Source organism: Apis cerana, linkage group LG2 (assembly GCF_029169275.1).
Source record: "Apis cerana isolate GH-2021 linkage group LG2, AcerK_1.0, whole genome shotgun sequence".
Taxonomy (NCBI): Eukaryota; Metazoa; Arthropoda; class Insecta; order Hymenoptera; family Apidae; genus Apis; species Apis cerana.
The window spans coordinates 231,332-250,493 of record NC_083853.1 but is presented as its reverse complement, the minus strand read 5'-3'; the positions used below and the strand labels follow the sequence as shown (position 1 = coordinate 250,493).

The window sequence follows — 19,162 nt, the reverse complement described above, 5'->3', positions numbered from 1 at the left end:
CTTATGATGTTATATTTTATTGTAATATCTAAATCACATCTATATGTATATATTTTGATATACACAAAACTTTAATAAGTTGCATATATTAATTTATTTTTTTTTTTAAATATAATAATACAAAAATACAAAATAATTAAATTTCTTGTTAGAAATAAAAAATTTTCTCTTTTAATATCAATTTTACTGTATATTATTTAGTCTAATTTAATTTTTATTTATTTAACTACTGTATAACTTCATATAAATTTCAAAACTTAATCACACTTTATGTTAAAGTATTATTAACAAAATCTTACATTTCCTATTAATACGTGTGTTATCTTATTTAAAATTAGAAATATTTTCATATTGAACAAATAGAATATTGCTTCCTAGATTTCTTATCTTTCATATAATAAATTTTACAAACTTCAACTACATAATATATCTTTTAAACTAATAATTTTTGAACATAAATAAATTAACTTTTTTATTTTTATAGATAATATCAAATTATATTAAGTGGTTAAAATATGCAATTCCATTTAAAAAAATAATTAATGACTTTTATATATGTTCTATGTATCTATATAAAAAAAACTATTATCAAAAAATATGTTCTTTCTTAAAATATATGAGAAATTTATGATAAATTCTTTTTTGATATTATAATAACAGTGATATAAAATAATATCTAGAGATAATAATATCCAATAAAATCTGTACATATAATATATACAAATCTGGAGGAATTGTTTAATAAATATTATATTAAATTTATATATATTTTAAAATATTTTAAAATATAATATAAATATATGTATATATTTATTATATTTATTAAACAATTTCTTTATTTTTTATTTTATTTAAATTTGCCAAGACTTTTTAATTATAAATATTGTTTATTAAATTTATATGTTTGAAATTGTTTAATGTCCTTTTCCTTCACAAAAATACATGCAAATACAATGAATATTCAAATTACACATAGATTATTTCCTGCAAGAGATATTAATCTTACAAATGTAAGACTAAATTTACTATAATATTAGTTAATTTCATAGGTCGAAATATAAAATGATATCAAATTTTAAATAAAAATTTTAAAATCGAAAATTCATCAATTTCTTCCATCAAAAAACTGATCTCTTGTGTATATTGTAATATCGAAATAAAAATTTTCCAAATGAAATAGTAAATATTTAAAAATGTATCAGATTTAATTTCAACTTTCCAAAAATATAAGAGATATTTTTAATATTCTTAAACTATTAGAGAAATGAATGTTTTCTTGTCAATATTTTTTATTATAAATTTTATATAAAAATAAAATGGACAACATTATGTCTAAACTATTCGTGTCAATACTTTCTTTTTCATCTCTCTTTGTATTATCAAGAGTATTATAAAACATGCATTCACATTTTTCTCAACCATGCATGTATTTGTACACATTCGTTCAGTTACATTTGTTTGCACAAGTATTTATACAATGAAGGATATCTTTATATTATATTATATCATACACATTATATACAATTCATATACATAGAAATATTATGAATATATTATAATAATAATGAGCAATATTTCAGATTGAATACTTTAAAATAGTAAAACAAAATATATCTTATTTAGAAAAATACAATTGAATAGAAACTAATTACATTAAATATTTAATGTCTTTTTGTTTTTACAAAATTATATATCAATGAAGAAAAAACTAACAAAAAATTTATTTTTAATAAATATTTTATTTTATAATGATATTATAAATTATTTAAAAATAAAATATAAAAATTCATTCATTCAAAATATATTAAAATATCGTGCTTTTATTCATTGAATGATATAAAAAGAATATAAAAAATAAGTAGAAAAAACAGTAAAATTAAATCCACTAGACTTTTATCCGCAAGAATATTTCAAACCTATTAAAAATGTTGGAATATCTTCATTTACAAATGAACAAAAGTTTTTATAAATTCAAAGAAAGAGAATATTGAAAAGAAAAAATTTTACGTCGACAATATATTATGATGTATGTATGTTTAAATCCAATGTAATCGTTTGCATATCCCATATAAGTATAATATAATCATGAAAAAGAAAAATGATAAAATATCAAAGGTCTAAAAAATCAAAGAAAAATAAGAAATGTATTGTTATAAATTTTTTCCATTATTTTTAACTACTGAATTTATTAAATATACTCTATATATATATTTCATAAATAGACTGAAGATTTATATGCAAACCAAATTGTTATGATTTAAAAAAATGAAGCTTAGATGGATATTTTTTTCATTCTCCAAATATCACAAGATATATCATGTTTTAAATATTTTATGTTCTTTTGAATGTCGTAATACATTCTGTAGGTTCTTGTATATTTCAGTTTTGCATAAAATGAATAAATATCTGCAATCTCTATTTATAAGCGTATCTTGTAAATCTCTATGAGAAAAAATTCTATATTTTTTATTTTGTATTGTAACAAAAATAATATATGCTCAATTATCATAATTTTCATAGGCTTACTAATTATTACGAAATTATGCTTGTTTATTCTTAGAACTTCTGTCAATAAGTGAGCTAAACATTATTTCAATTAATCATTAAAGTAAGAAGAAATAAGTTTTTATATTTTTTAATCAAACCAAAGTTCTTCCAATGATTATAAATTTGAGTGAATTTGAATTAAAATATGGAGAAATAAAAATAAATAAAAAGAATGCTTTTTATTTTTACAATTATTTCTATATTTATATAGTTAATCACAATACTCATAATTTTTGACATTATGAAAATGAAAAATAATAAAGCAATATCAAATGAAGAATTTTATCCAATGCTTTCTAGTTTCTCATTCCAAATAACTATTCCTTCCAAACTAAAAAGTAACATTAAAGTGAAAATATTTAGTATAAATCATAATTTTCACGTATACTTAAAAAACATAAATTTAAAAAACGAGATTACAACGAGAAAAGCAATATTGGGCAATTTCCAGAATATCTTTTCATGGATAACATGGTCGCAATGTAAATCCAATCGTGCATTAAGACACATTTTCAAAGAAAAATAAGATTCATAGATGATATTTTTCTCGTAACTTTTACAATTATTACAATGCAGTGTTAAGTCATTCTATAAAAATAACTGTTATACTCATACCGTATATTCATTCTATGGCATCAATAATCTAATAAAGATAAAAATATTAATACATAATAAAAAATTAAGATGTGTTCAATTAAATGTAAAAAATAATTACTATTTTTAAAATTTCCCATAAAAGTTCTCAACTTTTGAATGTACACAAAATTAGTTATATTTGTGATATATTTTAAATTATAAATAAATACATATTTATAGCATCACTATCACATATAATTATTCATATCAATATAACAAAATATAATATAACAAGTATATTTTTACATACGTTTCATACATTTATATTAAAAAACAAATCAAATTATAAATACAAGATAAATAAGATCTCTTTATAATTTTCTAATCTTTTGCATCCCAATAAGTTTCATTCGTCTATTTATATTTCATTGAAATATACGTGAATATGAAATTGATTAACAATTAAAAAATTACTAAGTACTTTATATCTTATTTAGAAATCTGACCTTAAAAAGAATTATGAAATATATTTCTGTATATTTTCATTCATAGATATAATAACAAAATTGTAACAAATATTACATATTTAAATCAAAATAATTCAATTCGTTTACATTTGAATTCATTTTAATTAATATAATAGTAGCTAAAGTTAAAAAGTATTCGTTCATATCTTTATTTTATATTTTTTTCCTTTTTTATCATCAATTCTACATTTTACAAATATTTAAAATATTTAATATTTACAACTTGAATATAATTAATTAATGTACAAATTTCATGATAAATTTTTTCGTTTCACTACAATTTATACATATACAATATACATTCGTAATTGCGTTACGATTAATTGTAATTTAAATTCAAAAAAATTAAATTATCCGATGTCTTCGTAACGATAATTTATTTTAATTACAATTACATGATATTAATGCAGAAAATCACGATTAATCTTTTTCTAAATACAGTTAAATTCATTATAAATTTCATAATTCCAATTCACCGAATATTCTTAATTGTAAAGTGAAAGAGAAAAAAAGAAAAAGAGAGAAAAAAAACTGCAATTAAGCGATGGACAACGTTTTTCAATTTCGTATTCGTTAGTAAGAAGAAGAGCACTTTTGAAGGGGATAATTAACTTGTCCACACGTGGTAATTGCATAAATATAAAATGAAATTAGAACATGTTATGTTTATAAAAGGAAATAATTTAACTTGGAATTTGATAAAGACATTATTATATATTGGAAATTAATTAAAAGCATTCGAACTCTTATTTTAGAAGTTGATTCTTAAACTTACCCTTTGCCTACAATGATCCACATATCGAAGCCCAAAATAATCCGTTTCCAAGATATTGAGTTGCTTGCATACATATTCCAGAATATACCTTCCTTTGTGCTGAGGCTGCAACAGAAATAAAAAAAGAAAAGAAAAAAGACTGCAACCAGTATAAAATTTATTCTTCTGTCATTTCAAATTTTACATTATAGGAGAGTCATTCATTGGTACAAGAATTTTATTCCTTTGTCTCCTGATAATCGTCAATGTGGTGATCTTTAAATAAGTTTTCGAATTAATTTTCCGGATCAAAACAAAAATTATCACAATACAAAAAGCAATTTAAATTTGCATTAGATAAAGCAGAGACAGAGCATAAATAACGCGACAAAGCTGTGTCACTTTTTTACGTTTATTCTGATCTCTAAAATCGATCCTCTAAGGATATATATCGGATAAATATGTTAATAACTGCAGAAAAAATATCTTTTTTTTTGTTTTCGTATTAAATAATTATATGCGATATCTTTGTCCATTTTCAATTTCCAAGAAACTCCGCGTTTAAATTTATATTTTATTTATTTTTTAATTTCTCTATTCCTATGTATTTTGTACAATACGTACATATAACAAACAAATAATTATGTTAGTAAAAATAAAAAACATTATATAATAATTCACGTAACAAATCATATTTAATGCAACAAGTATCCATCTATTATATGCAAAATATTATAATTATAATGCCTCGTATCCTAGTGTAGTACTATTAGCCAATTAAGCGACAAGGATTGTGTATTTTGCTTGTCCGTGTAATTATGCCTTGAAAACACTAGGAATCACACTTGGCGATAAGCCATCGTTAGATCAGAAGTACAGAGGTTGATTAATATGCAAGTTTAATATACATATCAAGCGAATCTAAATGCAAATGTCTAAAGTCTTATAAAGATCTTATTAATTTTATAACCACTTTAAATACTTATATCAAACAGTATATAAGAGCGATGATTATAACATAAATATAAACATAATTTTTGATGTGAAATAAAGAATAAAATTAAGAAAAAGCGAATTCGTATCATTTCATATCGATTCAAAATCTCGAGAAGAAAGGTTTTAAAAAACTAGCGCCAAGAAAAAGAATGCGAAAAGTTTTTAGAATAATATTGAATAATGAAAACGTTTGTCCTAATGGCGATGTGATTTTTCCAACAGAATTCGACTTTGTGCCACATGGAAATTTATGCAGCGGTATATACAGTATCAGACGATGAAGAAGTTGGTCGATAAAAGTCCTGAATATATTTTTCGGATAGTTTCAAATAACTTTTTCCTTTCCAAAAATTTTCATTCCGAAAAATTGTTTCGATCGATCGCAGAGCTCGGTAGTGTTGGGTATGTGCCGCCAGCGAATTCAAACGAACAATCGAAACAATGCGTATAACCATTATTGTACTATTGATAAAACTGAAAATTTTCGTAAAGAAAAATTTCGTTGAAAAATGCAATGAATGAGTAAACAAAGTGATTTCGTAATTTTGGGATTGAAAATGTAACAGTTTTTAATTCATAGTAAGAACAGAAAAAAAATTGATAAATTGAAACTAATGATACAACGATTGACAAAAATTTATATTGAAAATTATTGGTAGCTCAAAGCAATCATCGATTTGAGAAATAATACGACGAGAAAATCAATCATATTTAATATAACAATTAATAACAATAATTTAAATATTTATTTAAATACCAAGCGTCGTGAAGAACTAAGGCAAACTAAGACAAACAAAGGCAAAAACTAATCAAATACTTCTTTTTTTTATACGACACAAAAATGTTTATAATATTACATATTAGATTGTACGGTGTTTTTTATTAATAGAACTGGACAGAATGTGCTATCGAAAGATAAATAACAATCCCATTAATCTTTAGAAATTCATAGCATTCTGTTTCTATTACTCGTACAATGCAATGCAAAATGTCTTTCATCAATTGATAGACACAGAGTATTGAAATGCTGTAATATAAATTTTATTGCGAATCAAAAAACACTTGTTAACATAGACAATACCTAAAATAAATATTCCATTGTACAGATGATGTATCATCAACGTGACAAAATGTAATTTCTAAATTCATTTAGAGATACAAAATGATAAAAGGAGTTATAGAAAGAATCAATAAACGAAGAGTTGTCAAAAGTCTTATGTAATTAAATATTTAGAAATGTTCATTGTTACAAGCATTGTTATAGAAGAGAAAAATTTATGTAAAAAATTATGGATGTAAATAATGTTAAATAATCATTTAAAGATTATCATTCAAAGATAAGAAAAAATCCACTGGACCAAAAATAGAAGAAGCATTCAAACTAAACGAAAAACAAATAACGGAGACTTCTCTATTATATATCCAAGGATATATCCACTCGCTTTAACAACAGATGCATTGAATATAAGAATAGACGTCTAGAGCATTCTCATGGAGAATAAAAACCATTCGAATTCTTCTCAAGAAAATTATACGAGCTCGTTATAATATTTAATATTAATAAAAAAAAAAACTACTGTTAATATAGAAATCTTCCATCAAAATAGGCATACTAATTACAATATTCACAAACAACTTGACATCTTAGGAAACAGTTATGTAAAAGACACATCATTACAAATCTATATTATAAATTTAAATTATATAAAATATAAATTATCAATTCAAATTTATTCATTTTATCCTTCAATACTACAAACATTTTTGGAAGAATTAGAAAAAGGGCAAAAATTGTATAAAAATCTTGATTAAGATTTATTTATTTACAAGCAATTTATTTTACAATTTGTTGACCTCTAAAAAGACATTTCAAGATTATATTGACATTCTATACGTGTATCATATTTCACCCTATATACAACTTTTCTTTCTTCAGAGGACACTCAACCAGGAGATAAATAAGAAAGAAAATCTTATGTACATTCGTTTACCTATACGTTTCATAAACACGTTACACAGTGGATAAAAGCATGCATACAAACTTGCAATAAGCTAGAAACCATAATTCTCGTAACGATAATAATCCATAGCGTCGTGCAATTGGCGAAAATCGCCAAATTCTTTCCATATAAATAATTGTTCATACCATGAAATTATTTTCGACGATTAGATCAGAAATTTCAACCATTTTCGAATTCTGCATATAAAAATGTATATTTCAATTTTTTCTAAAAATTTAAACTCTTTTTTGTTATATATATATTAAAAATCGATATTAAATTATTTTCTTGATTGATGCACAATATTTATAGTAAAATATATCGAATATCTAATATAGCCGAATACTATTGAGACCAATTGTATATTATGCATATAATATAGCGATATGGCATCCATTATAGCAGTAATACGGAAGCGATATCTATCTTATCGTTGCAAGATTAATTAATACCACTTACGATACGGTAATTTATAACCCCGCCGTTTCTCTATCAGTGAAAACGATTTGAGGATATGTAAAAGCAATTAATGATTCATTTATTATCATATAAAAAGAAAAATTTATAGAAAAATTAATATTTCGCCAAATTTAAACAAGAATACTGTAATAAATATTATATTCGTATAATATATATAAAAAATTAACAAGAAAATACCTGATACTCGTAATAATGTAAGAGAAACATTATTCAAGTATTATTTAAAATTAAATTATGGTTTATTTTAATAATTTTTTCAGGAAAGAAATTCATATAGAATTATTATATTGTAAGAATTATATTAAATATTGGATTTAAAGATAAAATGGCTCGTTATATGCAAGTTTTTGTATCCCAAATGAGAAAAGAGATTAATTTTCGCCAAAAAAAATATCACAAGAACACACGATCGATATTATACGTGTGACATCGTTAAATTCGATATCATTTACAAAAAGAGAAATTGGAAATAACACTTGTCAAGCACGTTTTAAAAAATTATATATACGCAACAATATAATAATTAGATTGTTGATGTAAATTTAAATTTTCGTGAATTTTAAAAATAGAACTGAAATAAAGATCTGCTTCGTCTTTATACTAAAAATCATAAAAGCGTTTTGAAAAATTTGATTTCAATAAAATACTTTGTACATGCAGAGGAAATATTTTTTATAATAGGATAATAAAACATTTGATACTTGAATATTCTAACATTTGTTGATTTGCTTAATACTTTAAAAAATTATATTTAAAAAACAAAAATAATAGTGACTTTAAACGTTAATTTTATCCCCTCGAAGTGATATTCCATAAATAAAAAGATTGCTCTATATATAACTTACTATATATTTATAACGTTTCATGTAAAACAGAATTATTGTTGCTTTTAATAACACGATTTATCAGTGAAATTCGTGTAAAATATCTGAATGAACCATTTTTATCCTATAATTTTCTCTATATATTTTATCTTTTTTACGATAAATTAAATAATTCTATGAATAAATAAATAATCGTAATTATATAACAAATCAATTAAAACAATATACATATATATACCATTTAAAGAAACAAAAGTATCTATTTCAAATCATCACAGAAGAAATAGATATCAAAAATGTAACGAAGCAAATGTATTTGATCTAAAAATTAATCATGAAAACATGGTATATCTAAAAATTTTATACAATCTTCTTAACAAGGTAAAAATTTGATAATATAATGGTGATTTTTTTGACTAAATTACTTACAATATAAATAATCGAAATTTTTTTTCCTTGTCAATAAACATTGTCCACGAAAGAAATCGTATTTCGATCATAATTGACTATTTAAATTTTCATAACAAATAATATTCTTATTCGCGACGTTTTACTCTACTTTTTATGTACTATGATTTCCTTTGCATCATTAATGCTAATTATTAATAAATCTAGTCTGAAATTGTATTAGTCACGATATCAGCAAGGATAATAATTTTTCAATTATTTATAATCACTGCCCTTAAAAATAGTTACATCGTTTAATCATATGATTTTCAAGAAATGTTTTTACATTATTCTTAAATAACAAGCAAACTTTTGGTCATAATTTTTTTTTGTAAAAGTTTTTAGATGATTGTTATTTTTTACATTTGTTATAAACACAAAAAAACATTTTTTTAAATTTTTCCGTCTCTATTTATATAAAAAATATGGTACAAATATAATTTATCTTCACTGATACTTGTCAGGCTAAATTAATAATAATTATAAAATAAAAACGTAAAATACAAAAATGTATACAAAAATCTAAACATTAGATTATTAACAACCACAATTTATTTCTAGACAATTTACGTGGATATCGAGATAACAATAAATAGTCCAAATAATCTTACTGGATGTCACAATAACTAGTCTCAATATAACAATCGTACTCAAAATTGCACAAAATTATATAATTTACATATAGATGTATAACAGCGTATACATTATCCTATAGAAAGCAATCATTCTATAAACGATACATGCTCACTTGCGATATTGCGTACAAATACAATAAATACTTGACAATAAGACTCACCCTAAATAATATCAGCACAAAAAAACCTGAGAAAAGAAAATTAGCAAATAGCTAACAATAGTTAAATGAGAGAAATTAATACGATTTTCCTTATATTGGAGAATTAATTTACTCCTTCTTTCCGTACATTCGAATACTTTAATTCGATTCGTTCGTTCGAGTCTCGTTCACAAAAACGAATTGATGCGTTATTCTTAAGATAAACAACGTCACAAAAGGAAAATAAAACTATTACACGAATATAGCTCAATTAGCTGTTCTTATACGTAGAACGTATAGGCAAGAAGAACGTAACGTTTATTTTTTCGACGCCTATGCAAAGTCTAAAGATCGGCCTGCGCTGACAGACATTATCTGCAAACAGTGCACTGTTTGTCAGCAGTCGAGCGACTCGCCGATTACTACGATAATGTCCACACCTAGCGTGATACATCTACGCGCATCTAGGGTGTTAATGTGGAACACCTTTGGGGGATCGATGCTAGAGGTCAAAACAAGCGCAAAAGTTGTATCGTTATAATACGACAGTCGAAGCTTTATGTTAAATGGAGATGGAGAAAAAGAGCGTCGGAGTAGGTGAAAATGCACCAACGCTGTATCTGAGATCTCGTTGATGGAGTACAATGACCCGGTTACGCGAGGAAAATTCTTACGATAGAATTAGACTATGCCGCCCACAGGGTTCCAAGAAAACTGATCCGCCAGTGTTTGTAATAAATTTTCTCGAGAATGATGTTTGCCGTTGAGATTGGCAAAATGTCGTCTCACTCCGTTCGCGCTTAAATGGAATTTATTCTCTTTAAATATTCTCTTAAGAAGAGCAATCGATTATTTTGAACAAGATCGAAATAAATAGGAAGATTGTGACAATTAGTATAGTTTTGGATTATATCAATAATTGAGATACAGAATAACGAACATTTTTGGTTTAAATTTTAATTATTCGAGTAATCCATAATGATGAGTTTCGATAAAAGTGATAAACGTTGCTTTTCTTTTTTATAACCAGTCTTAAGACGTTAGATCATTTAGAAGAATCTAGAATAAAATTATTAGTCTCGCGAAATGACAGCATGTGACGTTCCAACCTCAAAATCTTTAAGATTTTGTATAATTATATAATTATAGTAAATTATGTCAAAGAAGAAATCTATTATTAAATAGAATCCTCTTCGATGACTTTCAGTATTCACAGAAAATTCATAGACGCCGAATCAATATAAAAATTTTAATCAACACGAAATTGAGAATAATTCTTACATAGATTTCACGTGTTAAAAGATCAATTCCAAAGCGTTTTATTATAATTGGTTCCTCTTAATCCTTCATTATTGTCATATTTTCTTTATACAGCATGTAATGTCTTTCCAGAAATTTTATATCGACGATTGAAAAACAAATTTACCTTCGATTATTATAATTGAAAGAATTTCTCGTTATTTTTTCCTCGTATTCGATTCCAAATTATCACGCCATCCCTGTTTCTTTTTATAAATGGTAACATAAGTAATAACAAGCAAACCCATCTGGGCCATCAATGCATTCAATTTTTCCTCGTCAATGAATAGAACTCATTTCCATGTCTTCTTCCAATGCCCGTCATTGCACGGAAACCTCATTCGTGCATTCCGACAGTATGCGATGGAACGTGGTTACGCATGTTGCGCATAAATAAGTAGCGATGCACTCATAATCTCATCGTAAAAAGCACAAGTTTGTTTAACTCACTATACTTTTGATTGTTGTTACAGGTATCGATATTTGCACGCATTTTCGATTTTCAGGACGACGATACATATAAAATATCAAACTTTGCCAATTCCATGGATCTATAAAATGAGCAAAGAAATGTTATAATGTTTCACGCGAATTTCCTTTAATATCAATAATTCGATTTTCTTTCTATATTTTTGTTTATATTGTAATTTTTTTATAAAATTTTTTAGACCTATATTTATACGTAACAAAAAGAAAATTAAACTCAAAAGAATAATTAAAAACTAATTAATAATATTTGGTAATAATTTTACGACGAACGTATCATTCACCGATACATTTAAAGATAATAAAATCCGGATACGATTACCGCCATCTCTGTGGAAAGAAAAACAACTAAAATACCAAGATGGTTACCGCGATATTGATAAATTTAATTTTTCTCTCTGGATGCATCGCAAAATTACAAGTGTTGCTGTAATTACAATTTGTATTAATAATATCCATTATTAAACTATCTATTGCGTGTTCTTTCTTACTTCGAATACGCAACGCTTTGTAATCACGATGGCAACATGTAATTTAGAAACGTAACGATTCATGACATCACGAACTATAAGGAGAAATTCTAGTCTATAATCAAGTTCTCAATTTATAATCAATTGGAATTCTAGATATAATATGTCTATATACATAGACATATATAGAGTTGTAATATTGTTAAAAAATGGAGAAAGGAAGAGTTTCGCTACTTTTTATGCGCAACACGATAAATTTAATATTTATTACGTCTCTCCGTAAATAAATGATCAAATGATCAAAATTTTATTCAAAATATCAACACTTTGTTTAAATCGAAAAATGCAATTATGATTAGTTTAATCGTTGCAATGACGCGTAATAACGACGTGAAATGATTCTTTTTAAATTATTTTTTTTTAGTGAAATATCGATGAATTTTCAATAAATAATCCTAGAAGAATTTTTAAAAGCGCAATGATTTCGAATCGAAAGGCAAAGAAAAAATTTTATTTCGCGAAATTTTATAAACTATCTTTTTTATCGTTTAAATAAATTATGATAAATTGTTTCGATTATCGTATTCCATCGTTGTGAATTTTAAAAATTTGTCCTGGTCATCGCATTTACTATAACAACGAAACTTTTTTCTCTTTTATTTTTTTTACTTTCCAATCCAAAGAAATTAGATATAATTTCTCAACAATATAATCATAAATGATCCCAACAATATATTTTATTGAATCGTCAACACGTAAAGAACAATATTCTCGGGCGAGAGAGTAAAAGAATGTGCGAATCTATTTCTTTTCACGTATTACAATGAAAAATGGTTAATTTTCCGTTTCTAATCGAGAATCAATATAACGCTAAAAAATATCTTTTATATTTTCATAAAAATAAATTTGAACGATTTCTTCGAAGAGAAAGAAATTCAGCACGAGCTATATATCTTCTCTATAAATCTTATAGTGTGCTTATAGATTTTTTTCTACACGATCACAGACATAGAATGTAAATATTCCAAAGTAAAATCAAAGACAGAAAAATATTTGAAGAAAAAGAAGGCAATTTATTATTTGGGTATATATATATTATTAAGAATTAACTATCATTGTTAAATATAATATTTTGACGATGGCAAACAAATATTAGTAATCTATTATATAGCAAATGCAATTACATAGGTATAATCAATGTTACTACCTTTATCGAAATCAACAAGTATAATCGTTTTATATCGCATAAGAGGATAATAAAGTCGATAATAAGTATCTGGTTGTGTGTATGGAAAGACAACTGTGCATAGGGTCAAGGTAAGTAAGTAGGCTAGTGAATCAATCGACATAAATAACATATTAAGTTTTGTATCTACTTTACTTCAACTTCGCGTTATTAGAAACGAGAAACTTTCGAAGAAAAAGGTAATACAAAGGAATCTCGTATCAAAACTACTTTAAATAATCATGATTACGATTAATAAAACGATTAATAACGAACGAACTTTACAGTGTACGATAAATCAAAATATCTCTATTAAAAAAAATATGCGATTCCATTTAAAAAAAAAAAACAAATTTGATCTTTGTTTCGATTCGAATTATTTATAAAAAAATTAATAACAAAATATCACATCGTGAAATATTTTTCCCTAATGATTTATGTTACGAAGCAATCATGTTACGAAATTTAGTCTGTCAGCGATCAAGAAATAATATGTAAATGAAAAGAATATATAATAATACGTCTACTTATCTCTTTCTTCTTTTAGTATAGGAATAGTTGGAAATGTCGACAAATTGTTTACTACTTTCTTCATTTAAAAAATCGAAATGAATATACCAAGAAGACAATGTCTCGACAGATAAAAGGCAAGGTTTGAAAAGCTATAGCTATAGATATGCACAAATCCAATGAAAACGACAGTTGTAGTTTGAAATATCAATTTACTGAAACAACCAACCTGTTCTCAGGAAAGTTCAATGAAAAATTTGTGGTACATTACAGGATATTAACACGAACAATTGGCAGTTTTTAAATATTTCAAGGCTGCGGATACTTTTTTGAATTTTAACAAGAAAAATATTTGTATATAAAGAAAAAGATTTTATTCGTTATTGAAATTCTTATCGAAATCTCCGATTAATTTTGAAATCTTTCAGATTTTTCGAAATATAATATAAATAAATAAGTAAGCTCGTTTTTATAAAAAGAAATTGAATATTAATTAAACTAAAGAAAAAAATCTTATTTAGAAAGCAATTTTATTTACAAAATTATTTTCGCGGTTAAAAAAAAAAGAAAACATAAGAATATAACGCATATAAGAAATGTGATTTCAAGAACATGAATACATCTCAAAACTGCAATAAGCGATAATATTAAACTCACAAAAACAAACAACATCTCATTATTAAGCATTTTTATCGATCGTCAAGAAAACTACTCAACAAATAAACGTCGAGTTCTTCTTGTGTATTTAGCAAAAAAGGTGCACGATTATCCACATCCATCCTCAACCGATGCTTTTCAAATCTCTCATTATTCTCAAATCGACAATAAAAGCTATTATCATTCATCTCGTAGAATTCTTTTGAAACATTTCACGAAAAAGCAAAATGGGAAACATTAGATACAAAGCATTACAGATATGCAACATTGATATATTGAATTCACAAATAAAATTAGATTACTTTGGAATGATCACACAAATCGATAACGCTAAACTACTCTCAATTATACAGCGTGGAACGACTTAAATCAAAAATTAAAGCTCATTGAACTCCAATATTGTCTTCAACAACATCATAACGAGACCATTAACAATTCATTCTCTTCCCTTCGAGTCAAGAACAATATTCAAAGAGCATATTTCCAATGCAATTATCTAAGAATTAATATCAATCCCTGTTACAAATATAAAAAAGTGAAACATTTACTACATCTGAGAACTAATGATTCGAATAGTAAATATTTAATGTACGTTTGTAAATATAATATAAAGTTGTAAATTAAAAAAACAGTCAAGATTGAACTCAATTGATAAATTCATAAATTAGTAGCTCCTTCGATAAATTATTTGAAAAATTCAGTCATTCAATTAATTCGAATTTAACGCTCCATTATTTATATAACTTTTTACTCGACTATATTACGTTTTTTGTTTTAAATAACTAAGAAAAACAAGATGATATAAATATTTGATTCGATCCAATTATAATTTCCTATATATGTGTACACCATTATTTTCTTCAAATAATTAAAAAAACTATGCTAAGGTTAGTGTAACGTATAATTAATTTTTAAAAGAACATTTCATAAATATCTCCAATTCTACTTTAATAAAATATATATATATATATGATAGAATTTGTATCGATATTTTTTATTTATTGAACAGAATAGTTAAAGTGAATTTCGAAACACGAAACACAAATACGTGATGTGAAGAAAAGAAGAGATATGCGTATTTTTGAATAAAAATTCTAATTTTAAAACAACTTTTCTTTTCTAAACGTAAAACATAAGAATGAATAGGGATATAATAGAAATAGAGATAATTAGTCAAGAACTAGTGCATCGAGTTTAACAAAGCTAAATCAATACGCGTCAACCGCACCAATTGAAAAGTTAACTTTTATTAATTTTAAATCGACAACTGCACCATACACAATTAAAGATGACAAAAATGAAAGAATAACAAACTTAATATAGACAAATTTTTAAAAATAATGAATATAAATAATTATAAACATGTATTTGTAACATATGTTAAAATATGTTAAAAAACGTCTTTTATATTTTTGCAAATACTTTTCAAATATTAATTTTAGAGGTAGAAAGAAATACTCGATAGATTCAATTGGTCGAGTTTTCTTCTCAAAGGCAAAATTAACAAAAATTTTCATAAACGAAACAGAAAAAATGACGCAAAGAAGAAAACATTTTTTATTAATCTACAAGCTATAATTTATATAATTTACCGTCTTGAAAATTAAAGAGAAAAAGAATTCGTTTCGTGTTCATTGTGCATAGACACTATATTTCTATTGTACCATGTTATTCGAAAGCTGAAATAATTCAAACAAGTTACAGCAAATTCCTCGTGATATACGACATTGTACGATGATATTTTAAAATGGAACTACGCTCGATCTAACTTCTTCAAATTCATAGAAATAAATCAAAACTCTAGACGATTTCAGTGTTTTTACAGATTTTCACGTATCAAAAAACCATCAATCTAATACTCCGCATCTTCTATCTTTTCTCGCGTGTCCAATATTTCTAACTGATGAATACTGGTCGATTAGATTTATTTATTTATTTTTTTTAAATTTTTAATACAGGTTGTTTTGCAAAGAAAGCAATATTTATTTTAAATTCTCCCTTCTTTACATTACGAACGATTTATAATATTCCGTGATAACTTGTTACGTGTTTTTATGTCTCGCTTTTACGAGTTCTTTAAGTGTTAGAGCTATTCAAAATGGAGGATCTACAATCGTCTAATAAATAATTAATAACAATTAGCAATAAGGATCGAGATTGGCCTCAGGAATAAGATTCTTTTTGTAAGTTTTTGTCGTTAAATTTGCAGAAATAACGTTTAAAAGTGGGGTAAATTTTTCATGAATAGCAGTGGATGAACAGCTCCACTTATTGGGGAAACCATCCTTGATGAGTTTTGAAAAATAGTCCCACTTAACCGGTAGTACAATGTCGATTCTGTACATGCCACTGAATACTGATATCCTGTATTCCGTTTAAGAGGCATGCGTTCATTGGATCCATGCCAATGCTTTCGCTCAAAAATACTACTCTGCACGGGATTTCCATAGTAAGCACAAAACCGTTAATAAAATCCCGAACTAAGTAATTCTCATTATTTTTCAAAAGTACGTGCAACGCAAAATTATTAAACTATTTCTAGTACAAATATCAATGTCGTTCCTTCGTCCAGTAGACAAAATTCTTGATACAAATTATACTTTTAATTCAATTTAGATGGAATAATCTGAATTATACGGTATATTCGAAACGAATTTTGGTTAATTCAAATAACGAATTCACGAAAATTTGACTACTCAGAGTCGATCAAAATGCTTCGATCGTACGCAACACAGTCCGGTTCCTTGATAGTCAGAGTGCATATTACGTTGTAAATTTAAAATACTGTTACAAACTTATGCGTTGGGAATAAATAAAGAGTATTTATCTCTACAATGATACTCGTTTCTTGGGGAAATAGAATCAATATTTCACAGAGGTAATTAATGATCGGGAAAGGAAATCTTGACCAGGTATCGATTGGCTCTTAATATGAATATAATGAAAAATAACGTCATGACCTTTCCTATGATCTATCAGCTCAGAATACGTTACATCTTCTTGTACAAGGAACCGATCTGAGTTTGCACATAACTTGCGAGGTATAATGGACTATGATTTCATCGTCCAACTCTCATATAACGTATGCTCTTATATCCGAGCATGAATTAATCCCATTCATAAGGCTTCGTAAATTAAGTGAAACAGAATCCTTGTTTCCTTAACCAATTACCCATCCTGTTAAACCAAGGATATAATTGCTTACAAAATTATAAAGGTAGAAATTAATATTTTATCGTAAAAAAATATATAAAATTAATTTTTCTATCTAAATTTTGAAATCTTTTCTCGAATTGTGCAAAAAAATCGAACGATTATGAGAGATTGAAAGATAGATTATGAATAATTTAAGTATAATCAAATTAAGCATAATTTATTTATCGTTGTAGCATCTTGTCGAAAAGAAACATATTCGATTTTTAATTTTTCGTACAAATGGCGTATATTTATAATTCGAATTACAATCGACGACAGAAATGTATCGAAACTTTTTATTAGAACGCTATGCACTGGTCACATTTATAACCTTCTTTCCAGGTTTCTGTTAATTTATTCGCACAAACATTAACGCCTGTTGAAAGTTGAGGTTTATGACACGGACAAGGCTATTTTTGAGAAAAACGTTAATCAATATTTTCTATTACAGAGGACCATTCGAGTCAAGGTCTGGAAATAATAGATTTACAGTGCTTGCAAATAGTTCATCGGATCATAGCTGTATAATATATATGTGGGCTTTTAAAAGATTCCAAAACTCAATTCTAAAGGTCGAAATAGGTGAAAAGTTGGTTTATACAAAAATAAATTTATTAAGATTTGTTAAGTTGTAAGTGGATTTAAATTAAATGAAGCGAAACTTGTCATCGTAGGAAACAAAACTCAGACCAATATCTATTTGGACTGTAAGATTCAATACGAATCCCAACAAATCATTATTTTGCATCAAATGTAAAAAATCGTCTTGAAATATCAAGTAGAATCGAAAAACGGAATTACGAATCTGGAATGATAAAACACGTGGCACGTGCTACGTTTAATTTCTTAAAAACTAATTTGAAATGGCAAATGATATGTAAATATTGCAGAAAGAAAAAATTTGTTAGTATCCATTGATTTTCGCGATACAGAGAGAAGAGCGCAATGTCACGCAATTAAATCGAAAGATAAAATTTTATAATTTAATTAACGTGACATTAACAGTGGGCATAACTGTCTTGCTTTTCAACAACTTCAATTATTCCATTTATATAGATTCCATTTATATAGATATCAACAGATCAATCGCTGCATTACAATTCTTTTTATTCCTTCCTTATTTTCATATCGCCTTTTCTCAGAAATTGCACATCGATGTATCTATCTAATTTTATTCCAATGATCAACAACGTTGTAACAAGTGAAAAATAAGTTCATCTTTATAAATTGTTTCTTCTTCTATTTGATTTGATCTCCTATCGAATCGAGACATTTCTTGCTATTTGTTCCCTTTTCAACGACTAAATTTGTTTTTCCTTTCCACTCGATTCCAAATCACGTGTCGTTATTTTCTTCTCCTTTTCGTTTTTATAAATCATAGTGGTAACAAACAA

At 25.6% G+C, this 19,162-nt stretch overlaps 1 protein-coding gene across 6 annotated transcripts in view; it reads right to left on the bottom strand.

Moving 5' to 3' along the window:
- LOC107999599 (FERM domain-containing protein 5) overlaps window positions 1–19,162 on the bottom strand; it is a 52,496-nt gene that overhangs the window by 30,859 nt on the left and 2,475 nt on the right. For 5 of the 6 annotated variants that reach the window (XM_062071999.1, XM_017059537.3, XM_017059538.3 and 2 more), the window contains exon 2: window positions 4,426–4,530. In XM_062071999.1, the coding sequence (XP_061927983.1) occupies window positions 4,426–4,530 (105 nt within the window). Of the gene's footprint in view, window positions 1–4,425; window positions 4,537–19,162 lie in introns of those variants that run through there. The other variant, XM_062071998.1, reaches the window with a different exon arrangement.